This window comes from Heloderma suspectum, chromosome 6 (genome assembly GCF_057233095.1).
Source record: "Heloderma suspectum isolate Gila_16-S chromosome 6, 16-S_ref, whole genome shotgun sequence".
Lineage (NCBI taxonomy): Eukaryota > Metazoa > Chordata > Lepidosauria > Squamata > Helodermatidae > Heloderma > Heloderma suspectum.
The window spans coordinates 75,050,578-75,074,954 of record NC_139463.1 but is presented as its reverse complement, the minus strand read 5'-3'; the positions used below and the strand labels follow the sequence as shown (position 1 = coordinate 75,074,954).

Genomic DNA, 24,377 nt, shown 5'->3' with positions numbered 1-24,377 from the left:
GAATTATGACCCATTCACTTCTTTAAAGACCTGCTCCTGGTAGAGATGAAAACTGGTAGTAGAACAGGTTTGTTGATATGGCCTGCCTGAAGTTGGAGGTGTGGCCATGGGGACTGTCATGAAGAGCGCCTGCACTTCAAAATGTACCACTACATCACTGCCTGCTACTGTAGGTAGCAGCAGAAACAAAAACTTAATACACAGCACAGTCACTGACTACTGACTCCCCTCTTTCACTTACACAAGGCAAAACATATAATTTGGAAGTTCCTGTCTTACAGGAAAGGTACATACAAAAACATACACAACACAGCAAAGTAACACTTACCATTTTATTTATTTATTGCATTTATATCCCGCCTTTTTTCCTCTTGCAAGGAACCCAAGGCGGCTTACATTATCTTCCCTCCATTTTATCCTCACAACAACAACCCTGTGAGGTAGGTAGGGCGGAGAGTCTGTGCCTGACCCAAAGTCACCAGGTGAGCTTCCATGGCTGAGTGGGGACTAGAACCCAGATCTCCCGGCTCCCAGTCCAACACTCTCACCACTGCACCACACTGGCTGTACCATAAACATGACACGTGTACCTTTTCTCTCAGGCAGAAGAGAAACAAGGGGGACATTTCTCTCTGAGGACGAGGAGGAGGAGCTATACTAAGAGGAACAACAGCAGTTTTTCCAACCCAGTTCCTGTGGCACCTGCTGGCACTAGCAGCCCCTGCTACTCTGCCACTGCCCAAATCCAGCAACAACAGCCACTTCCTCCCCTCACTGCAGGAACTCCTTGTGCCTGCCACTGCAGCCTATTGGTCCCCCAAGCCTGGATTCAAGAACTGCCACTGTTCTCATTGCTGCCCAGCACAGGTTTGCTCACATCTGATCCCAAACACTGTGCTGCCACTGCAGTCACCTTAAGCATTGATGCTGCCACCTGCCCACCATGGTGGAGATGGGGATTGGGGACCCTGAAGGATCTGGGGACAGAGCGGGTGTAGACAGGTGGCATGCTTAAAGGCTTTTTAAAACATTGGGTTGGATCCAGAATTAGTCATACTTAGAGCAAACCAATTGAAATCCATGGGATTCTAGTTAATCATGACTAACATAAGTCTAGTTCATTTTGATGGGTCTGCTCCAAGTATGACTGAGTCTGGATCGAACCCATTAAAGTGAAAAATAGGTGCTGGGGCAAGTAGGCAGAAATGGCTGCCAGTCTGTCATGAGCCAGCCAACTGATGTGGTGCCCTCTACACGAATGTTGAACCTCTTTCAGCCCAAGGGCCAAATTCAGTTTCCAAGAAGCTCTCAGGGGCTACATTCCAGGGGTGGGCGGGGCCAAAGGAAAAGGGGTGGGGCCAAAAATACCAGCGTATTTTAGCTTAAAGTTCTTACTGTCCATAACTAAGCCTTAGGGGAGGCATTTTGACCTTTTAGAATGGGGGGGAAACTGCACAAAAGCCAGGAAACCACCAAACAATCAGTATTTTATGGAGGCAAGGGAAGGAGGTGTGGCCATCTGGGGAACCCCTGAGGGCTGGATTGGGACCCCAGGCAGCCGGCAGTTCTGCACCCCTGCTCTAGAGTTAAACTTCCGTCGTTCCTATCAGAGTAAAATTAGGATGCTCTGGATGGTCACAGATAATACTTTTTTTCAGTTGCCATGAAATCAGTATAGTGCAATATTATGGCTAAGCTTCAAAGATGCTGCCCAAGTGTTTGGCACATTACAGACTAGTTGCTGCACCACTATAATATTCCATATATGTATGTATGCATGTATGTATGTATATATGTGTGTGTGTGCACGTGCGTGCGTGCGTGCGTGCACACATGCGTGCGTGCATGTAACACTTTTTCTTCAGGGTCTCTAAAGGGACTCACAGCAAAGGCCTTGTACAGGGACAATTAACATATATCATTTTAATTTCCTAATTAAAAACAATAATAATGCACATGTAATAATTTTACATGCATAACCATACACTTATCACCAAACAATAAAACAAGGCACAGCCTCCCAAAGTTCTGTCTTTTTTTTCAGCTTGAGTCCACAACAAAAATATAAATAAATCTTCTCTCTGAAGTTTGATTTTTCTGTTGGCCGAAGAAAGAAAACAGTGTCTACTCAGTGCACTGCAGCTCTGCAGCAATCTTCTCAAAAATGGATCCAGCAACACAGGAACAACGTAAACAGCCCTTCATACAATATAAAAGAACATAAACAAACAAGGAAGTCATAGTGTTTATAAAAAATCATGACTCTTAAAAAAAAAATTCAGAAGGAAACCTCCCTACTAAACTGTCTCAAGAGTTCAGGGTCTTACAGGGAGGAGAAAACTAGCTTCTTCCACGCTGCAATTTTGGTAACTGCCTAAAATGGTGTCCACTCCCTCTCTCACTCCTTTATTGAGCAAGTGCAGGAATATTCCCACTGAATTCTTAAAGAAAAATATACCAGTGGATTACATGTGTACATACACCCTGTCAGAAACTTGAAAAATGCATCCAGTGTATTCTAGGCCCCTGCTCTGAGGTATTCTTGAAGCTACTCAAAGGTACATTCCGCTGGTGCTAATTGGTGCTGCAAACAAGAGGACAAAGTCCTAAATGGAATAGCATCAGATACTGCGACACTGAGGGTTTTGACCTCTTGTTTGCTGTACCAAGTGGTAGCTGACAGAAACAGTTCTGTTGACCGATGGCGGGCTGCACCAGCAACGCCATGAACGTCATCTGGACATAAAAGAGAGAGGCTGATACAGCGAAAAAGAGAGTAGTGATAAAGAAGGTGAGCCAGAAGGAGAGATCTGAATGGATAAAGGTAAAAATATATTTTAAAATGTTAAATCAAATTTGGGTGCCTTGGGGCAGAGTGGTGTTAATGGTGGCAGGCCATGGGTCTAGAAAAGTTGGACATAAGTGTTGTATCAGATGGGTGAAAGGGCACAGTTTAGACCAGAGCTAGGCAACCTGGTGTCCTCCAGATGTTTTGGACTACAACCCCCATAGTCCCTGGCCATTGACCTTGCTGGGGCTTATGGGGGTTGTAGTCCAAAACATCTGGCAGGCGCTGGCTTGCTTACCTCTGGTTTAGACTATCATTCTCTCTGTTAGTCATATTCAGGAGTGCGTGCCAATCCTTATGTAGCCAAGATAATACCACTCACGCACAAGAGAGATATCAGCAAGCCCAGAGGTACCCCAAGGTGTGCAAAAACCAACAACAAACCTTTAGGAGAACGCCCCCACCCAAGGGACAACAACCCCACCCCAAAATAGCCAAGACTGAGTATGCTGGGTGGCCACAGAATGCTGACTGCTGGGGGTGGGGGAATGGAAAACATGGAGTGGAGTATCGTGGAAGAGGGCATGTCTAGCTGAAACCCTGAGCAGGAGCACCCCAACACCATTGCGCTGCCAGTGCCGCTCATTTGCTATGATTTTCTTAAATGCAGAGCAGTGAAGGCTGGTGGCTCGAATTGTGACGGGGCCATACGTCCATTCTGGGTTTCAGGCAAAACTCTAAAGGAGCTATCCAAGGTACTGAAGCCTATCCCCAAAATAGGTTCAGTACCTTGAGTAGGCCCCTTAGAGTTCTGGCTGGTTCTGACTGAAACCCAGAATGGATTCATAGCCCCACTGAAATCGGCACCACCAGCCTCCACTGATGCAGAGTTTGCCAAGCAATCCAACACCTACCACTCAGTTTGGATCCTTTAGCTTTCATTTTGATAAAAGTTTATAGCCTTTACGACAGAAACTTAAAACTTTGCAGGCAGTATGTGCAAAGGCTTCAGTCTATGGCACAAAAAAACCTCTTTGCCTTTTATGGTTCCTCTTCTATAAATAGGCTTTGCATAATAAATGGGTGAAAAAATGAGTTGGGTTCCTTTGTGCATGTGTGTGCGCGTGTGTGTGCAGAGTATAACAAGAAGTTAGTTTCTGAGAGTCTCGGGTAGCTGGAGCTGCCTTGCGTGGAGTCAGAGCAAAAGGATCCTGCTCAATACTGCTGCTGTCTAAAACAGAAGTGCCTACCCAGTAGCTCCCGGTGGTCTTTCCGAGGCCTGAAATCCCTCAAATGGAGATGGATGTGCTCTACCATTGAGCATTGGCCCTCCTGGGGCTCTGAGCAGATATGGCTGTGGTCGCTGCCCCTGTTGTACACCCCTTCCCCACTTTTTAGTATCCCTGTCCATCAAGGGGTGAGCTTCTGACAATTTCCTTAGGGTTCAGCCTTGTTTACTCCAGTTGGGCCTTGAAATGCCAAATCTGACTCTTCTTATTGGCCAGGTACAGGGGACCTGTAGCCTGAGGGACCCTCAGCCTAGTTTCATGCAGACCGTGGACCACTTTACAAGACCCACTCACTTTGCAAACCCCCACCCCTTTGTCTTTGCTCAGTTTTGGCTTTGGCCACACCCACTGCTGGAATCAGGGAGGCCACTTAGGAATCACCAAGAACGAGGAAATGCATCACCCCCAAAGAGGACATTTGCATGAAATTTGCATATGGTAGTTTATAATTATCAGTGCAAATTTAGAAATAATTACAAATTAAAAAGAAATACAGTATATCTCACCATAGTGTGGAAGACTGTGATGAGGTGACCTGTGTACCTGCCTCTGCAGTCTGCTGTTCAGGTGCTAACTGTTCTGGGGTGGCCATGTGTCCTGTTTTACAGAGAACGGTCCTCTGTTTTGAAGGCGCTGTCCAGTCTAAGTCCAGTTTAAAGATTAAAAAAATCAGACGGAAGAGCTGAGCTTTGAAGTTTGTCAACGGCCCCAGCACAGCAGACTAAGCAAGTCGCACAAGTCAGCTGGCCAGTCTTCCATATCTAATTATTTCTAAATTTGCATCTACACTGATAAATTAACATATGTAAATGGTATGCAAATTGGTGTCCTCTTTTGGGGTGATTCATAATTGCCACCCTATTTCCAAACCCTGCCCACTTTGCAAGCCCCACCCCTTTGGCTCCGGCCCCACCCACTTTTGGCTCTGTCTCTGTCCAGTTTGGCTCTGGCCACACCCACTGCTGGAATGTGGACCTCAACAGGTGTTGACCTCAACTGAAGTAAGGTAGACCTTGACAAAAGAAGGTTTCCCTCTGCTGTTACAGGCTAAGCCAGAGTGACAGGTGGTGATGGAGATGAAATGGAGGCAGAAATGGCATATAGACCCAGATACTGATGCATGCATTTTTCTAGACTTGTTTTTCTCCCTTCCTGCACAGGCCCCCACCATGATTTTCCTGCTTCTTGCTGTGCTCAGCCCACTGTTTTGTGTCACCCATGCCATGCCTCTTCCCAACGCCAGTGCCATCCCTGGCACCACCGACGTCCTCTGCACCGAGACGCCACTTAGGGACTGGGAGTTTGTCTCTCCACATGTCGCCCTTTCTAGACAGGAGCCTACGGTCCAACCCTCATCGGAGGACCCCTATGCTCCATCAATGCTAACAGCCTGTGACATGATAAGTACCTGGGTGACAGATAAGGGAACAGCTATTGACATCAGGGGTGGAAATGTGACGGTGCTTTCTGAGATCCAGACCCCTCAGGGCCGACTCAAGCAGTATTTCTACGAGGTCAACTGCAATCCAGATGGGGGCACAAGAGACGGTTGCCGGGGTGTGGATCGACGCTACTGGAACTCTAAGTGCAGGACAGCCCAGGCGTATGTCAGGGCCCTCACTGTGGACGCTCCCAATGTTGTAGCCTGGCGATGGATCAGAATCAATGCTTCATGCACATGCACTATCAGCTGTGCTCACCCGCCTCACCCGCCAGATGGAGGGAAGTGTAGAAGGCGGAATGGGACATCAGTGCTACAACAAGGGCTGGACCTCGGGGAACAGCCTAGGGACCCCCCAATTGACTATCCAGAGAGTGGCGGGTGATGGGGGCACCGGCAAACAGGCCCTGTGTCAGCGCCTGGGTTGGCATGGGCACGTCAGGCCCATGAGGACTGGTGCTGAGCACTGCAGCATCCTTTCTTATTCTGAAACATTTGAGAGTTAGGGAGCAGCCAGCTGGGCACGTGCACAGTTACAGATGCTCATTTTATTACTGATACTTTAAAAATAAACCTTCCTTTTCTATATCAAAATGGTGCTCATGATTCCCAAGTAAATGTGTTTAGCATCAAGGCAGCAGAAACAGATTCCATTATATTCTTATAGTCATGATGGTGCTGTGATTTAAGTGAGTTTAAAATGCAGATCTGCACATGCTCAGAATATTTATTTTTGGCAAACAGGGTTTTTTTTTCCTTTGCTTTTTTTGCTCTGACATATCAGGCATGCAAAACCAGTTGTGAAGCATGCAATGATGGGGAGATGGAAGAGGAGGGACATTAGTAGAGGAGGGACTGTAGCTCAGTGGCTACAGTCTGGAGAGGCTCTGCTAGTCAGTGTCGACAACACTGGGCTAGAAGGGCCAAGGGACTGACTCAGTCTAAGGCAGCTTCCTATGTTCCTAAGAGAAAGTGAAGTTGTGTGCTTCACAACTGAAGTAACACACTTGGCCATCTAAAGGGGACCCCCATAAGGTCATTAAGGGCGGAATCCTATGCAGATAGGCAGCTGCCTCCAACCTCAGAGGTGACCGCCTATCCAATGCAGGGCAGGAGAAGCACGGAGAGGATCGTTCCCTCCACGCTCCTCCTGCCCTGCATTTTTGGCTAAACAGCCAATTGTGGCTGTCTAGCCGTGGGAGAGCAGAGCAGGGGAGGAGGCTGCTGTACAACCCATTGGATGTGTTGTACTGGCATTTCTGGCCTCCCTGCCCTGGAACACCCCCCAGAACGCCCTGTTTTGGCCACTCCACGCTCCTCTTGCAAGCGTGGAGCACAGGGCTTCTCCGCACTGCCTGTGAGGCAGTGCGGATGGGGGGAAAGTCAGTTCTCGGGCAACCGACCTCGGAGCGCGGGCTCCGAGGTCAGTTCCTGGAAAACCAGATAGCCTATGGCCGTCTAGCTGCTGACTAGCGGCCATAGGATTGCTCCCTTTGTCTAGGGTCTAAAATTACCTATCTGTACCACAGTGGGGTGTAGTTCATGGTGCCACATTGGCTAATAAGTTCTGGCTTTCTTGCTTGCACCATCTCATAGGCCATGCTCAGACATTACGGATTGGTGTTTTTTTCCCTAAGCCTAACATGGTCTCTCATAAGAACATTGGAAAAGCCACGCTGGATCAGACCATCTACCGCAGCATTCTGTTCACACGGTGGTCAACCAGCTGCCTGTGGGAAATCCAGAAGTAGGATATGAGTGCAACAGCACCCTCCCACCCATGTTCCCCAGCAACTGGTGTACATAGGCATATCGCCTCTGATACTGGAGGTAGCATAGAGGCATCAGGACTATAGCCATGGATAGCCTTCTCCTCCATGAATTTCTCCAATGCCCCTTTAAAGCCATCCATAGTGGTGGCCATCACTACATCAAAGACTATCAATGGTTACTAGCAGAATAGCACAAGTACACAAAGGAAAAAAAATTATTTCATATTTACAATTAAATGCTGTATTTTCCCTGTTCTAAAAAAACTTGCTGAAAGTGCTTTTTAGACACAGAAGTGAAACTGGAAGGTCATGACAATGTCTAAAGAACCTGTGAACAACCGTGAGTAGGGAGTGATGAGTGCATGATAAATGCCTCATGTGGAAAAGCCCTAATACGTTTATGGCAGCATAAACTTTCATGGATTAAAGTCCACTTCATCAGATGCATGAAGTGTTATCCCAAGTTGGCATGCATATATACACGTGTGTATATGTTGTGGGGGGGGGAATGGCACAACTGTGAGTTTATGTGTGTGCGTGCATGTGTATGTGTATGCCAACTTAAGATAACAATTCATGCGTCTGATGAAATGGATTCTAGTCCATGAAAGCTTATGCCACTATAAATTTAAGTCTTTTTAAGGTGTCAACAAATCTAGATTCTTTACTCTTTTAAGGACCTGACAGCTGGAGAATCTGTGTAGCATAGCAAAGGAAAGATATAACTTCAAAGAAAAAATGTACTGATAAGTCACCACTGCAGGCATCAGCCAGGGGCAGGCCTGAAATGAGCATGTTAACTTAGTCCATCTCCTAGAAATTGAGTGGGCCAAGCCAGAAGCTAAACTTCACCCGTTTCTGGGATCCCTTTGAAAAAAGAAGGTTTCTACATAGGGACAATTATCAGAGTTGATACTTCTGTCCAGGGTCAAATTCCTGTCCATACACCCGGAGAAATTATGTCCATCTGAAGATGAGAATGTGTGTGTACTTCTCTCTCAATAAGATTTTAGGGTTGGTTTGTTCTACTACACCCATGTAATACACCCACGTGCGTGCATTCACGCACGTGGGTGTATTTATATCCTACCAGTATGGAATTCAAGAGGTTCTATCATGCCCTCAGACAATGCCCATGTAGATAGAACCTAACTTTATCTTTGGCTTTCTTTTCTACAAGTGGTTTTCCTACCTCTCTGTGTGCAGTCTATACAAATATGTTCCAGTATTTGAGAGCTCTAAGCTGATGTGAATCTGCAAGTTCCCAAAACAACAAAGAATCATGCAGCACTCTAAGGACTAATAAATGTATTATGGAATAAGCTTTTGTGGACTAGAGTGCACTCCATCAGATGCATGATGTGTTATCCTAGCTTGGCAGGTATATACACACATGGGTCCCTCTGTCTCTGTGTGTATGAAAATGGCTACCAGTGAGGTCAGAGGGAAACAAATTGCAAACGTTACAGACTGTGACAATTACATTAAAGGTTAAATGTATGGGAAAAAAACACCGACTTGCTACGGAGTCCAAATGTCTATGATTGCTACGGAGCCCAAAGAGGGCCCCTGAGGAACAAGAGGGAGGTAGCAGCATGCTGGGGAACCCTGAGGTTTGCAGAAGTACTCACACAAAAAAAACTTTAGGGGGAAAAACCTCTTAAGGGTGCAATCCTATGCATGTTTAGACAGACAAAAGTCCTACAACTCCCAGCATTCCATAGCATAGCTGGCTGGGGAATGCTGGGAGTTGTAGGACTTTTGTCTGTCTAAACATGCTTAGGATTGCGCTCTAAGAGGGCCACCCCCCACCCCCCACCCACACCCCAACCATGGCTACGAAATGCTGAATGTCTTTTGGGAGGGGGCGGGGAAGGGGGCTCTTGGAAGTGGGCATGGCTGGCTAGAACCCAGAACAGGAGAAGTCCGCATTTGTATATAATAACAACAACAATAATGAGAAATATGGCCTGACTAAAACCTCCATTCTAATGCACCCTTATGTAGGAGTGAGGCAGAAAAGGTTTAAGAAAACCTTGCCTCAATGTGGTGTTCTCCACATTTTGGACTACAACTCCCACCATTCCTGCCATTGGCCACGCTGGCCGGGGATGATGGAAGTGGAAGTCCAAAACATTTGGAGGAGAGCAGGTTGGGGAAGGCTGGCTTAGAGAAGAGTGGTGGGAGCTTACTTTTGAGTCAACATGGATCGGATTGGGCAGCATGCAATGGAAATCTGCACTGCTACCTACTGGTGAACAGTAGCAATGCAAGCTTCCGCTGCATGCAGCCCATCCAATCCCATCCTTGTTGACTCAGATGAACTGCACCCTAAACGAACTGGCAGAAGAACTCTCAGAGCCACTGTCTATTATCTTTGAGAAATCATGGAGGACGGGTGAAATGCCAGATGACTGGAGGACATTTTCCCTATCTTCAAAAAGGGCAAAATGGAGGAACCTGGGAACTATAGTCAGTCTGACATCAATCCCTGGGAAAATTCTGGAGCAAATTATAAAGCAATCAGTCTGTAAGCACCTTGAAAACAATGCAGTGATTACTCGGAGCCAACATGGATTTGTCAAGAACAAATCCTGCCAGACAAATCTGATCTCATTTTTTGATCAAGTAACTTCCCTTGTGGACTGTGGGAATGCTGTTTATGTGGACATAATATACCTCGACTTCAGCAAAGCTTTCAACAAAGTGCCCCATGATATCCTGATGAGCAAACTAGCTCAAAGTGGGCTAGATGAAACAACGATCAGGTGGATCCACAGTTGGCTACAGAATTGGACTCAAAGAGTGCTTATCAATGGGAACTTCTCAAACTGGGGACAGGTAACGAGCGGGGTACTGCAGGGCTCAGTCCTGGGCCCAGTGCTCTTCAACATTTTGATTAATGACTTGGAGGAGGAGGTGCAGGGAATGCTGATCACATTTGCAGATGACACAAAATTGGGCGGGATAGCTAATACATTGGAAGACAAACAAAAGTCAAAGTGATCTTGATAGACTGGAGCACTGGGCAGAAAACAACAGAATGAGATTTCATAGGGATAAATGCCAAGTTCTGCACCTAGGAAAAAGAAACCAAATGCACAGTGACAAGATGGGGGATACATGGCTCAACAACACTACAAGCGAGAAGGATCTTGGAATTGTTGTAGATCACAAGCTGAATATGAGCCAACAATGTGATGTGGCTGCAAAAAAGGCAAAAGCTATTTTGGGCTGCATTAATAGAAGCATGGCTTCCAAATCCCGGGAAGTACTAGTTCCCCTCTAGTCAGCATTGATTAGGCCTCATCTGGAGTACTGTGTCCAGTTCTGGGCACCACAGTTGAAGAAGGATGCAGACAAGCTGGAGAGGGTTCAGAGGAGGGCAACAAAGATGATCAGGGGACTGGAAACAAAGCCCTATGAAGAGAGACTGAAACAACTGGGCATGTTTAGCCTTGAGAAGACTGAGGGGAGATAGGATAGCACTCTTCAAGTACTTGAAAGGTTGTCACAGAAAGGAAGGCCAGGATCTCTTCTCAATCATCCCAGAATGCAGGACACAGAGTAATGGGCTCAAATTACAGGAAGCCAGATTCCAGCTGAACATCAGGAAAAACTTCCTGACTGTTACAGCAATACAACAATGGAACCAATTCCCTAGGGAGGTGGTGGGCTCTCCCACACTGGAGGCATTCAAGACGAGGCTGGACAGCCAGCTGTCAGGGATGCTGTGACTTGGATTCCTGCATTGAGCAGGGGGTTGGACTCGATGGTCTTGTAGGCCCCTTCCAACCCTACTATTGTATGATTCTATGACTCAGGAGCAGCGATCCTTTTATCCGCCTCTCATTACCAGAGACTGCAGAAGTCCTGGCTTCTTCCCACTCACACACGCACACCCCGCCCCCACGGGCGCCCTCCCCAAGGCACGATCGAATCCAGAGCTGACAAAGGGCGGATAGAACGCTCGGCTGCCGAGCGTTCCATCTCCATGGCAACGTTTGTCCCAAACATTCCAGGGTCCCGCCCCTTCGTTGGCGCCCGCGGCTGTCTCCGCACCCGCGCCCGCCTGCAGCCATGTCCAAAAAGCAGAGGCGGGCATGGCAGGCACTTTCTCCGCCTTCCCCGTCGGCTGGGAGGTGGACTCCGAGGCGCTGGGGGCTCCGGAGGGACGCCGGCAAGACTGGAGACTGACCAGCAGCGGCGTGGGGCTCAACTATAGCCCCCCGCTGCCTTTCCCGCCGCCCTATGCACGAGTGAGCAAGCGGGCGACATCGAGTGGGGCTGGCTAGTTCGATTCGGATTGGTGGGATCGATATGATTTTGGGGGTGGGGGGCTGAGATCCCCGACTTTTGGGTTCTCCGCAGGGCAAGTGGTGCCTAGCACCAGGACGCCTAGGTCCTTTGAAGGGGAATGGGTCTAGTGCAGCCTAATCCAACCAGCGGCCCTCCAGATGTGTTGGACTACAATCCACAACCTCCAGACAGCTGGCTGGGGATTATGGGAGTTGTAATCCAACACATCTGGAGAGCACCCGTTTGGGGAAGGCTGGCTTAGTGGGTGCTACAAAAACACCTGGGGTCTGTTTGCATCCGTTCATCCACTTGCTCTGATTGTTTACTGCCCTTTATACTCCTCCCCGTCCGCACAACCGCCCCCATCACCAGTCCACGATCCACGAGCCGCTGCCTCCCGCCTCTGGGAAAGCGTGGCGAGATGAGGTCATTCCACGGCTGGCCACCACCATGCAACTCGCCTATGGCCCGAAGACCCACGGGGGAGTGCTGGGCCAGCCCCGCTACTCTGTCGCCTACCCGTACTGGGACGTCCTCTACAATAAAGACTTGCGAGAGAAGGTAATTAATGGCGTGTTTCGGAGGTGGGGAGGCTATAGAAGGTGGCGTGGGGGGGGGGGGCGGTCTGTGGTCAGTGGAAGCTAGCGGCTCCAATTTCGGTGGGGCTGAGGATCCAGTCTAGGTTTCAGTCATAACTCTGAAGGAGCCATCCAAATGAAGCCTATCCCCCAAATAGGTTCAGCACCGTGGATAGCTCCTGTAGAGTTCTGGCTGGTTCTGACTGAAACCCAGAATGGGTGCATAGCCCCACCAAAATCAGCACCACCAGCCTCCACTGTCTGTGGTGTAAAAGAGAGAAGGGACTGGGAAGCCGGCTGGTGGCTTGCTAGAGAGGGAATGGGTGGGAGCCCTGCCTCCGAGGGGGAACGGCATGGCGGGGGGAGAGACCAGCCTTGCCCCATCCATGGGCAGAGAAGACACAACTGCTTGGAGCTTGCCTCCTCCCTGCCTGCCAGCCAGATGTTTTGTTGCTCTCCAGAGATGTTTTGGATTACAACTCCCATGATCCCTGGCTGGAGTTCATGGCAATTGTGCTCCAAAACATCTGGAGGGCACCAGGTTGCCGACCCTGTCTTGAGTTTGCTTTTTTCTTCCTCCCTCCTAAGTTCTTTTTCTTTTGTGTCATGTTTTTAAACCAGGAGTGGGTAGACTTCAGGCTTGTGGGATCTACCTTGGCGGATTGTTGTTTTTTGAACTAGGATCTAGTGATCCACCAACCAAAGCCTGATGCAAAAGAAATACGCTTAGAATTAAAGAATCCTGAGCCCAGAATTTATTTATTTATTTATTTATTTATTTGAGTGCCAGAACTGAACGACGCTCATAATCCTTTCACACAAAAATCCACTGCAGGTTAATTCAAGCTCTCTTAATTTTAGCGGTATCATTTAGGATGGGGTGGTGGGGTGGGGCATTTTGTTGCTGTTCTTATTAAACTATCAGAAATTCTTGCCAATCTACAGCAAATCACCCCAAGATCTACCTCATCTGTCAGGGATGCTCTGACTTAGATTCCTGCATTGAGCAGGGGGTTGGACTCGATGGCCTTGTAGGCCCCTTCCAACCCTACTATTGTATGATTCTAGATTTACCTTCTACCCACCCATTGTAAGCCTGAGGGTTGGTACTGTCTTATTAGTGATCTTGGATAGCTGCTCTGGGAACCTTTTTCGTTTGCAGAACACGATAAAAATTCTTAAAATTGGGTGTTGAACCTTTTTCGGCTTTAGGGCTGAATTCAATTTTGGAGACGCTGGCTGTAGTCCAGGGATGGGCAGGTTGAAGGTAAAGGGGGCAGGGCCAAAATAGGAAATATATTAACAGCATGTCATAGCTTGAGGGTGTAATCCTATGCACTTTTAGACAGAAAAACGTCCTACAACTCCATGGCTGGCTGGGGCATGCCGGGAGTTGTAAGACATGTTTCTGTCTAAATGTGCATAGGATTGTGCCCTAAAGCTCTTATGGCCTGTAAGTGAGCCTTAGGAGAGGTATTGCAACCTTTTATGATGCGGGGAAAAAACTGTGCAAAAGCCAGGAAACTTGCAGAGGAAGTTTGGTCTGACCACACTTAAGACAGAAGACAACTGCATGCGTAAACAGGACCTTTAATTAATATTAACAAGCATCTTCTTGTTACAATTAAAGCAGGCAAAGGAAGTAGGCAAAAGTGAAACCAAACCAGCACCCCAACACCCTACACCCTGTAGTGGCTGGCTTTTCAAGCAGTTATTTCCCCCTCCTTGCAGTGGGTTTAACTAATGGCTGTTGCTTCTTCCAACAGAAACCACCAAACAACTGGTGGTCAGGGGAAAGGGGGTGGGACCAAGGGGCTATCTGGGATTTGCAGGCAGGCCAGATTTGGCCCAGGGGCCTACGGTTCTGCACTCCTGCTATAAATAAATAACACGAACAAGATGATCCAGTAGGTCATTTATAGTCCATGCATGTTTACTCAAAAATAAGCCACATGGAGTTCGATGGGATATACTTCCCAAGTAAATGTACATAGGATTGCAAACAGAGTAAAAACTGGGAGGATCAGGGACTCCTGGGTTGTCTGCAAAAGGAGTGGGGTCTAAGGTAAAATGTTTGTCAACCATATGAGGGGCTTCTTTTGGGTACAGTAAAAGGGGAGTGAGGTCTGCAGGGCTGGAGCAGGGAGTGACAGGGCCAGAATTTTTGGGAGGGTGGCTAGTATATCTCTAAGGGGAACAGCCAACCTTGGCTATAGCCCAGGCAGGGGAAGGGAGTCACGATGGGGAATGCGGAAGAAAAGTTCCAGAGGACATAGAATCATAGAATAGTAGGGTTGGAAGGGTCCTAGAAGACCATCAAGTCCAACCACCTGCTCAATGCAGGAATCCAAGTCAAAGCATCCCTGGCAGATGGCTATCCAGCCTCATCTTGAATGCCTCCAGCATGGGAGAGCCCACTACCTCCCTAAGTAATTGGTTGCATTGTCATATTGCTCTAACCGTCCCCTCAGTCTTCTCTTCTCAAGGCTAAATGGGCTCCAGTTTGTCTGCATCCTTCTTAAGGTGTGGTGCCCAGAACTGGACACAGTACTCAAGATGAGGCCTAACCAGTGCTGAGTAGAGGGGAAATGGTGCAAAAAGAAATCTAACTGCTTGACTGGGCATATAGGTGAGTCAAATAATCATGAGGACTGGAGGAAATCGAGCATCTTTAATGTAAATTGAGCGAACGAGGAGATGGGGACTGGAAATGGCAGTTTCTGACTTTTTCACCAGAGGGCACCCTTGCCCAGGTACGATGATCATCCTCCACTGTCCCCTTTCCACTTGTATTTATCTCCAATTTTCTAAGCTGCTTTTCTTCCCAACAGCTGAAGTTGAGAGCCTGGAGGTTCCCACTGACCATGGGCAACCAGAAGAGTGAGATGAAGGACCGCTACCCTGGCTGGCCCAATCTGCCACATGAGCCCACCTTTCATGCTGGGCCTCAGCCGTTTGGGTTGGCAGCTCATCACAAAGATGGAGCATCAAAGGTATTAGGTATTCCAGGGGATAGGGGGGAGGAGAGGACATCCCCACCCCCACCCCCAAAGCCTTCTTCCCTCAGGCCAAACCAGCCTTCTCTATTTTAACCAGAGTCAGAACTCTCAAATTAAGGATGCTTCGTTTTGCACATTTTGCTAATAGGCATTGGATCCAGGGTCTGCCTTGCTTGAGACAAAGGGCTCCACTGGTGGAGACCCCCCCCCCACATGACATAGCTCACTGGAGTCTCTGTATAGCATTTTCAGGGGGCTGGAGGGGCTGCCTTGGGAAAGAGGAAGCAGGGAAGTCCACTTCCACCAGTGCAGTTGATCCAGCGTAAATCTGGATCTAACCCATTGATTGGATATAGTTGCGTGCTGTCCATGGAATGAGGTAAAATATTGTTCAGTGTTCATTGTATTCCTGCTCCATGTGTGTGTATAATGGAGTGAGACCATGTATGTTTGAGATGCAGGAGCTACGACTGCGTTGGGGTCAGGGCCAGCTCCGGATTTTTTGGCGGGCGGTGTCCACTGAGTCATTGGACCCTGGAGGGCTTACCTAGCAGCAGTGGCAGCAGCAAGAGGGAGCTGCTGTTGACATTTCCCACAATGCTCCAGACATTGCATTCCTCCAGGGCATTGTGGGAAATCAAACACAGCCCTACAGCGTATGTGTGTGCATGTGTGCGTGTCCCCTGCCAGGATGTCTGTATGCTGAGGCCTGGTTGGGGCAAATCAACTCCTCATCTGTTTCTTCTGCAATAGAGGGAGAACTGGCTGAGAGGTTCAAGACTGCCTTGTCCAACAATGGCCTTTATGTTGTTCTCTCTGCAGTCCATTGTGGCCAGCACACGGAACGAAGAGCTGGCGGGCAATCCCTTCTACGTCCGCGACAAGGCAGTTCTGCGGCTCACTGAACCCTATATGTCCATCACCACCCAGGACTTCCGGCCCTTCACACAGTCAGTAGCGTTCCTGTTGTTCTCTCCCCTTGCCTTGAACCCCTACACTTGTCAGCTATTGCTAACAGTTCCCTGCAGGAGCTAGGCCAGCCCAAATAACCAGGGGGCTGGGGCAACTCCCCCTACGAGAGAAAGGTATCACTACAGCGTTTGGGGCTATTTCATTTAGAAAAAAAGGTGAGTAAGGGGGGAACATGACAGAGTTGCATAAAATGATGCCCAGTGTGGAGAACGTGCAATAGGGAGACGTTTTTCTCTCTCCCTCATGATACGAGAATGTGGGGTTATCCTATGAAGCTGAATGGTAGGTTATGCAGGACAGACAAAAGGAAAGACTTCTTCACACAGCAGCGAGTTAAATAATGGAGTTTGTTTCCACAGGATATGGTGCCGGACACCAACTTAGGGTGCAATCCTATGCCTGTTTAGACAGGAAAAAGTCCTACAACTCCCAGCATTCCCCAGCCAGTTTTAGGACTTTTTTTCCTGTCTAAACAGGCATAGGATTGTGCCTTTAGATGGCTTTAAAGGAGGATTAGACAGATTCATGGTGAATAATAGCTGAGGCTACTAATGTCAGCTAGATGATATCCTCAGGATCAGAGGTAGGAGACCTCTGAATACCAGTTGGTAGGGCAAAACGGAGAGAGGGCTATTCGCCTCATTGGGCTTGTGGTATCTGTCCATTGTAACCCAAATTCTGCCAACAGTACAAATTAAGCATATTTTATCCTGTTTCTGCTAGTCCTACCAGGAAGAGGCAAGGAGCTACACAGGGCACAGAAGACCCATGCTCATACCACTGGAGCTCTTATTCTGCAGCTCCTCAGGGTTCTGCAATGTTCATAGGCAATGCCCACGCAGTTTCAAGCTTATCTTTGCAATCACAGGGGCCAGAAACTTGCTATTTTAAATGAAGGGTGGCATTCATTGGAAGCTGAATTGTATGGCCAGTGCCATACTCCGCAGTGTTTCTGCAATTCCCCAAAATACCAGCACATAGAAACACAGCACTTGCCGTCAGGTAGCCTCTTCCTGCCCTGCAAACATCCTCTCCCCTCAGCTACTTGGTTTTGCTCCTCTTCCAGAGAAAGTAAGTGATCTGATTCTACCTTTGCTCTTGCTATGTATTCGGGGGGGGGGGGGAGGTGTTACTGTGGGCTAGTTATTTTTTTTAACCTTGGTAGCTCTAGTAGAGTTGGGAGTAGCAGCTGTGGGTGGAGCTTCTGCTAAGTTCTTCACTTCTGTGTGTGCTAAATAAAGCACTGCTGTGTTTGAGGCCTGCTGAGTCTGACAGTCATTTCCTCTACCTATACAACAGCTTTCTTTCCATTCCCCTACAGGAAGGAACTACAAGGCTACGCCCGGAAAGATGCTCTGACATACTGGCAGTGCGAAGGTTACCCAAAGGCCTGGGGCCACGGCTTGAAGGAGAACCCCCAGGCACAGGATTCCTACCCTCTGATCCGGGTACCTGGGCCAATGCGAGACATCAGCCAGTTCCCAAAGGCCACCCGGGTGCCCCGCCTGCCCCCAAACATAAGCGCAGTTCCCCACCGTGGTCTCCTCAGCCTGGCAAAAGAATCCTACCAACTTCCCAATGACTACAAGCGCACCTGGGACCGCTTCTGCCCCGTGGAGCAGCCACCCACTGTCTCGTGCCAGGTGCCCGTGGTGGAGATCATGTGCGTGCCGCGCATGTATGAGACAGAGTATAAGTGCTATGGAAGTGGCAAACCTATGCCAGTGTGAGAGGCCAGGTGCAGCAGCAATTATGCACAAATGTGCTTCTCCTCCTTTCTGCCACTCAAAGAAACAAAGAACTCAAACAATTATCACTATCATTTTGCTTCTGTCTTTGTTTTGCTGTGGTAACCTCACAGCTTGAAGTTTAGAGTAGCCTTCCCCATCCTGGTGCCCTCCAACTCCCCGTCATCCTGGCTGTGGATGATGGGAACTGTAGCCCAACTTCTCTAGAGGGTGCCAGGCTGGGGAAGGCTGCCTTAGAGGCATTCAGAAAAGGGCACCTTTTGGGCAGTGCTTTGCAATAGTCAATCCCAGATTCAAAATGATCCAGTTAAAATGTCGTCTAGTGTTTTGCAATTTGTACTTTAATTTGAAGAAAGATTTGCTGAGGGAAGCACAAAGACTATAATCTAGGGATGCAGAACCTTAAGCCCCAGGGCCAAATCCAGCCCTTGGGGGGGGCACATCTGGTCCTACTGGGTTCCCCAGATAGCCAAGCCCCCCCCCCCTTTGGTAGTTAGCTGGCATTTGTGCTGTTTCCCCATTTCCATTCTAAAAGGTTGAAATGCCTCTCCTAAGGCTTAGTTACTGGCAGAAGAGCTTTACACCAAATATGCTGGTATTTTGTCCTGCCCTTTTTGCCTTTGGCTCCTCCCACCCCTGGAATGCCACCCCCGAGACCTTCCCCAAAATGGAATTCGGCCCTCTGGTGGAAAAAGGTTCTGCACCCCTGCTGTAATCATTACACACTTGCCTGGGCGTAAGGCCTGTTGAATGCAATGCGACGTACTTCTGGCTAAACGCTCAAAGGATTGGACTGCAACGATGGATTCCACAAACTAGTGCATCGCACGAAGGAAAATGAAATACATGACTTGAGTCAAAGGGGGTCTTAAGGAGTGTAAGAAATGAATCGGTCCTGAATGTCTGCTTGCAAGATATTTTAATCTCCATCCGTATATGGGAGGTGCTTGGAGCACAGCAACCACTGCCAGACTGAACACAGTAGACCTGGGGTGGGCGACTTGTGGCCCTCCAGATGTTGTTGGACTGCAGCTCCCATCAGCCCTAGCCAGCATCACTGATGCTAAGGCATAATGGGAGGTGCTGTCCAGCAACCTCTGGAGGGCTACAAGTTGCCCGCCCCTTGCAACAGACAACACACAATGGCACCAATGCCTGGTAGATGTGGCTAGTATGCAGTGCTGCCCAGAAAGAGGGGGAGTGAACTGGGACAATTTGCCCCTGGTCCCACAAGGGCTCCCCTGCCTCAATTTTCTGTGCGCACCATTTTTCTTGGCACTGCTGCATTTATCATGGGGGGCGGCGGCAGCAGGGCCCCCAGTACCACATCTGCCCGAGCTTCTGTAAACCCCCTGGACAGCCCTGCTAGTGTGAAAGCAAGAGATACCTGGAAATGAGGTACAAGCACTTATTCATCACATTTGCATCTCACCCTTCCTGCAAGTAACTCAGGGAAGTTTACATGACGTTTCCCCATTTTATCCTCAAAACCACCTGGGAAGTAGGTTAGAACGAGAGATGGTGAGTTCAGCTGCAACCCCATGCACACTTACCCAAGAGTAAGCCCCAATGAACACAGTGGAACATACATCTGAGTAAATGTGTAGCATCTGATGGAGAGCTGAAGCCAGATTTCCCAGGTTCAAATCCAACATTTGTGAGCCAGTGTGGTGGTGCAGTTAGAGCAGAGGGTGGGGAACCTTCAGATACTGTAGTACTTCAACTCCCATCAACCCCAGGTACCATAGCCAATGGTTAGGGATAATCAGAGGTGTCCAAAAACATCTTAAGGGCCACGCTTACCCCACCTCTGGGTTAGTGTTTCAGAGTCGGACAAATCTTGACTCAACCAAATATTTTATGGGGTAATCTTGGGCAGTCACTCATCCGCCTAGCCTACCTCACAGGGTTGTTGTGAGGATAAAGTGGCGCAGGGCAGAACTACATATCCTGCCTTGAACCCCTGGGAGGAAAGGTAGAATAAGTAAATAAACATTCTAGCCACTGCATTCTCTTCGCTCTTGTTGTTTCCGTGTGTTTTTGAGCGCAACGGCACCGGGTAGCAGTGTGTGGCCCATGGGATCTATTCACAGACATCCAATAACTGTAACCCCTTCCAGGCATGAGCTACTTCATTGCCTGTGAGCAACAGCGTGTGCTTTGAAAAGAGCTTTCCAAAGAAAAAAAATTACAAGCTTTGGAGCCATTTTAAAAAATGTGTTTGAACAAAGTCAGCTAGTTCACTGCTATGTCCCAACCAACAGTTAAGGAACATAGGAAGCTGCCTTATACTGGGTCAGACCCTCGGCCCATCTAGCCCAGTATTCTTGACGCTGGCAGCGGCTCTCCAGGGTATCAGGCAGGAATCTTTCCAGCCCTACCTGGAGATGCCAAGGATCGAACCTGGGACCATTGGCATTGTAAAGCAGGTGCTCTACCACTTGAGCCACAGCCCTTCATCGTAGCTTCAACACTTCAAGTGCATTATAATAAAACCAAAAGGGGTAAATGTGTACATGTCTTCTATTGAAGGCAGGGGTGGCAGCTGCATACAACGAGACAGAAACATCAGGTTGCCCAGCAAAACAAAATAAAAATAAGCTTCTTACTTAATTTTTAGTCTGATACTGGGGACTTGGGGCTGGGCCTCACAATTAAGCCGAGTGAGGCATCTGATTTTTGGTGTCCTGAAATGGCATCAAAGTAAGTAAAGCAAATGCACAATCCTATGCATATTCAGACAGAAAAAAGTCCTACAACTCCCAGCATTCCCTAGCTAGAATGGCTGGCTGGAGGGATGCTGGGAACTGTAGGACTTTTCAGTCTAAACATGCATAGGATTGCGCCCTTAGTTATTTATTTGATTGACTGTTTTGATTCCACTTTTACTGCGGGGGGGGGGGGTGCTTGTGGTATTTTATGCCTCAGGTCCCAAAGTAATTTGACTGGCCTTGGGTACTATGAACCTTGCCTTGAGTGGTGGACGGGTGCCATTTGCTGCTCCATCTCAGGCAGCAAATTGTCTTGGCCAGCCCTGCCTAGGGCTACCTTTCAATGTGACCAAGTCCACAAGAGGTTGTGGGCCCCCATTCACAGTAATCTTAGTCATCACCCATTTATTTCTCATATTTGTACCCCATCCTTCCCTCCAAAGAGATCAGGGTAGCATATATAGGAGTATTCCATTTTATCCTACCTGTGAGGTAGGTTAGGATGAAGGAAAGAAAGCTCTTTAATGAGCTTCTGCCATGCATTAAAAACGTGGTTGTTCAGGCAGGCATTTGGGGTGGGTTAGGGTACTTTTAGAAATATGATGCTTTAAAGTTGAATTTTATTGTTTTGAAATTGTATTGCTGTACAACGCCCAGAGTGGCTGGGTGACCGGCCAGATGGGCGATTAAGAAATTCAATAAAGAAAGAGCGAGAGAGAGAGAGAGAGAGAGACTGCCTTGCCCAAGGCTACACGGTAACCTTTATGGATGATAAACTACCCTCTGCAATGCCTATTACAAATGAGCGACCCTGAGCTATTTCAGAAACTGCTCTTGTATGTTTTTCATCCATGATCCCCTCCCACCTGGCATTGGCAATGTCTTTTTTAAAATCTCTTCATTAGAAAACCACTGTTCTCAACCCTTCGCCAACCCTGCCTGCCTGCCTGCCACTCTGTACCACCCAATAGCCAGAGCTCTCTGGGCAGTTCACAAATCAAAACTTAAACCCATAAAATACAGTAACACAATAAAACAACATGTAAAAACCTTAAGTATAAAACAGAATAAAAGAAAAGTAAAAGCCAGCAGCTGTGCAAAGATCTAAACACATGCTAAAACCGAAGGACTAAAAGCCCTAACAGCTAAAAGGACTAAAAGCCCTACTCAACTGCCAAGGCCAGCTTCTGATTTGAGGTGGGCCTGAGCCAAGGGTCTTCTGGGCCCTGGTTACTTAGATGCACTGGGAGCTGGTCCAAGCAGCTCTGGAGGGCTGGGACTGGCCACCCCTTTAAATTTCCCACAACGCCTCAGAGCAATGCTATGCCAGGGGCATTGTGGGAAATTAAAAGGCTAACTAAACCCAGCTGCTACAGTGCTCAGTGTGCCAGCCCAAGGGGCCCAGAGCAGGCCTCAACATTGGGCCCTAGAGGATGCTGGGGCATTGGCAGCTCCACAAAAATGCCATTGCTGCCAGACCTGTACACTGGAGCCCCAAACCCAGATAGTTCCAGTATATGAAAGGGTGAATCATCATAGGCAGCAGAAGTGGTACGACAATGCTGGTCTTCAAGGGGTGGCTTGCAACCGGACCTAAGCTGGGGTCTTTTCTGTAGCACCACCACCATCTCAGTAATGTTTAACTTCTATAAGAGAATTAGGCAGGGAAGCAAAGCTGAGGGAGCCAGATGCAAAGACAACACATTCTTAATAGTTAAAGCAACACATTCCTTACTTACACTGAAACTGGACTACTGCTGTGCATTCTATGTGGGGCTGCCTTTCAAGAGTGTTTGGAAACTTCAGCTGGTCCAAAATGCACCAGCTAGAACAGGGGTGTTGTACTCAGGCCTGTGGGCCAAATCCATCTGGGGTTCCAATGGTTTCTTGGCTTTTGTGCAGTCTTTCCCATTCTAAAGGGCTGACATGCCTCTCCTAAGGCTTAATTACAAGCAGTAAGAGCTTTATGCTACAATGAGCTGGTATTTTTGATATTTTGGCCCCACCCCATTTTGCCTTTGGCCCCACCCACTGCTAGAATGCAGCCCTGAGAGCTTCTCTGAAACTGTATTTGGCCCCTAGGCTGAAAAAGGTTCAATGCCCCTGAGCTAGGGCGTTGACCAGAGCGAAGTATCAGGAGCATGGGACTTCCTTGTTACAATAGCTTCCCTGGCTTCCATCTGTTTCTGAGCCAAATTCAAAGGACTGGCAATTACGTTTTTTTCTTGTCTCCTAGCTGGGCAGAACAGAGCAGAGAAGCTGCTCCAGCTGGTCTAGGGGCTAGGCAAGCAAGCTCCCAGAGAGCAAGTGATCAGAGTGGGAAACGGAGAGCAAAAAGGAGTCTGCAGGGGAGGTCCCTAACATTTTTTTAAATTTCTTTTTCTTGTAACACACACTTCCATACCAGTGGGACTCTGTTGTTAACCTCCAGTGAACAGAGGACAAAGCACAGGCTATTCCAGTATAGATAGCTAGAAACCTAAAGGGAATAGAGACTATAGAAGGAAAAGACTCTCCAGTGGTGGTGACCTGCAATGTTTGTCTGTGTCTGTGCAATGTCTGTGCAATGTTTGTTTTCTTGCCTGAGATCAACATGGCCTACACATGCAACACGTGCAAGTTGATCACACTGTTGGAAGAAAAAGTAAGAGGACTGCAACAGCGAGTGTCAACCTTCAAGGGAATAAGAGAACACAAAGAGTTCTTGGACAGAACGGTGGAACTAGAGCAGCAAAGTGACGAACAGAAACTAGAAGAGCAACAGCAAGTTGAGGCAGAAGAGGAAAATGCTGAGGCGAGGAAAATTAAGTAGAGGATATTCCTTGGAAAAGGGTGACAGTTAGGAGCCACCCTCGGAAAAGGGTGACTAGAAGCCATTCTGCACCAGTTGAAAGCAGTGGAACTACGGAACTGTTTTCAGTACTTGAGGATGAGACTGGAGGTCAGCCTGCAGAGGAAGAATTACAGGGGAACCTGCATGAGAGCGAGCAAGAGGCTGAAGGTCAAGCAGAGGCGATGAAACCAAGGCCTACAACAACAAGAAGAGAAGAGTAGTAGTTGTGGGAGACTCCTTGCTGAGTGGGATTGAAACTCAAGTATGTCGCGAAGACCCATGGACTCGCCAGGTATGCTGTCTCCCAGGAGGACAGATTAGAGACATGACTGAAGGATTGCCTGCACTCATAAAGCCCACTGACAGGTATCCCTTTCTTCTCATCCATGTGGGAAGAAATTATACCACCAGCAGAGCTACAAAGAAATTACATCAGACTTTGAAGCTTTGGGAAGGAAACTCAATAACTTTGGGGCCCAGATAGTTTTCTCATCCATCCTTCCAGTAGTTAGAAGCGGGTTAGAAAGGGAAAGAAAAATACTCCAGGTGAATGACTGGCTACAAAGGTGATGCCGACACGAGAGATTTGGATTCTGGGACCATGGGCTATACTTCCTGGAAGATGGTTGGCAAGGGATGGGTTGCACCTCACAAAGGCTGGGAAGAATGTGTTTGGCCACAGCATGAAGAACTTCATCAGAAGGGCGTTAAACTGAATTCTATGGGGGGAGGGAGACATAAAGTTGGGGGTAACAATGGAGGATGGCTTATGCACCATACTGGAGAGAACAGCTCTAATAGCGCCCAATAATAGTCTCCAGAAACATGCAGGAAGAAAGCCAGACTATAAAGCACATGGTCTTCGATGTCTATATACTAATGCCCAGAGTATGGGAAACAAACAGAATGAACCTGAACTCTTAATACAGGAGGGAAATTATGACTTG

General features: G+C 48.1%; 2 protein-coding genes across 3 annotated transcripts; both read left to right on the top strand.

Annotated features, from left to right (window-relative positions):
* Positions 1-2,662: 2,662 nt before the first annotated feature.
* On the top strand, positions 2,663-7,497 carry LOC146341212 (neurotrophic factor BDNF precursor form-like). Of its 2 annotated transcripts, none has more exons than XM_084805018.1 (2): positions 2,663-2,824; positions 5,238-7,497. In XM_084805018.1, the coding sequence occupies exon 2, from the start codon at positions 5,247-5,249 to the stop codon at positions 5,901-5,903; it is 657 nt and encodes a 218-aa protein (XP_084661144.1). In that variant the 5' UTR covers positions 2,663-2,824; positions 5,238-5,246; the 3' UTR covers positions 5,904-7,497. The 2 variants fall into 2 exon arrangements, with proteins under 2 accessions (XP_084661144.1, XP_084661145.1); XM_084805019.1 differs by having other exon boundaries at positions 2,663-2,791; positions 5,238-7,491.
* A 3,896-nt stretch (positions 7,498-11,393) lies between these two features.
* On the top strand, positions 11,394-17,959 carry SAXO3 (stabilizer of axonemal microtubules 3). Its single transcript, XM_084805017.1, has 5 exons — positions 11,394-11,549; positions 11,962-12,150; positions 14,999-15,160; positions 15,989-16,116; positions 17,460-17,959. The coding sequence occupies exons 1-5, from the start codon at positions 11,394-11,396 to the stop codon at positions 17,866-17,868; spliced, it is 1,044 nt and encodes a 347-aa protein (XP_084661143.1). The 3' UTR covers positions 17,869-17,959.
* Positions 17,960-24,377: the final 6,418 nt, after the last annotated feature.

Bases quoted from the DNA above. Each gene is read 5' to 3' on its own strand.
- SAXO3 (XM_084805017.1), top strand. From the start codon at position 11,394: ATGGCAGGCACTTTCTCCGCCTTCCCCGTCGGCTGGGAGGTGGACTCC. The intron at 12,151-14,998 runs GTAATTAATGGC...TCTTCCCAACAG, and splicing joins ATAAAGACTTGCGAGAGAAG to CTGAAGTTGAGAGCCTGGAG. The intron at 16,117-17,459 runs GTCAGTAGCGTT...ATTCCCCTACAG, and splicing joins GACTTCCGGCCCTTCACACA to GAAGGAACTACAAGGCTACG.
- LOC146341212 (XM_084805018.1), top strand. From the start codon at position 5,247: ATGATTTTCCTGCTTCTTGCTGTGCTCAGCCCACTGTTTTGTGTCACC.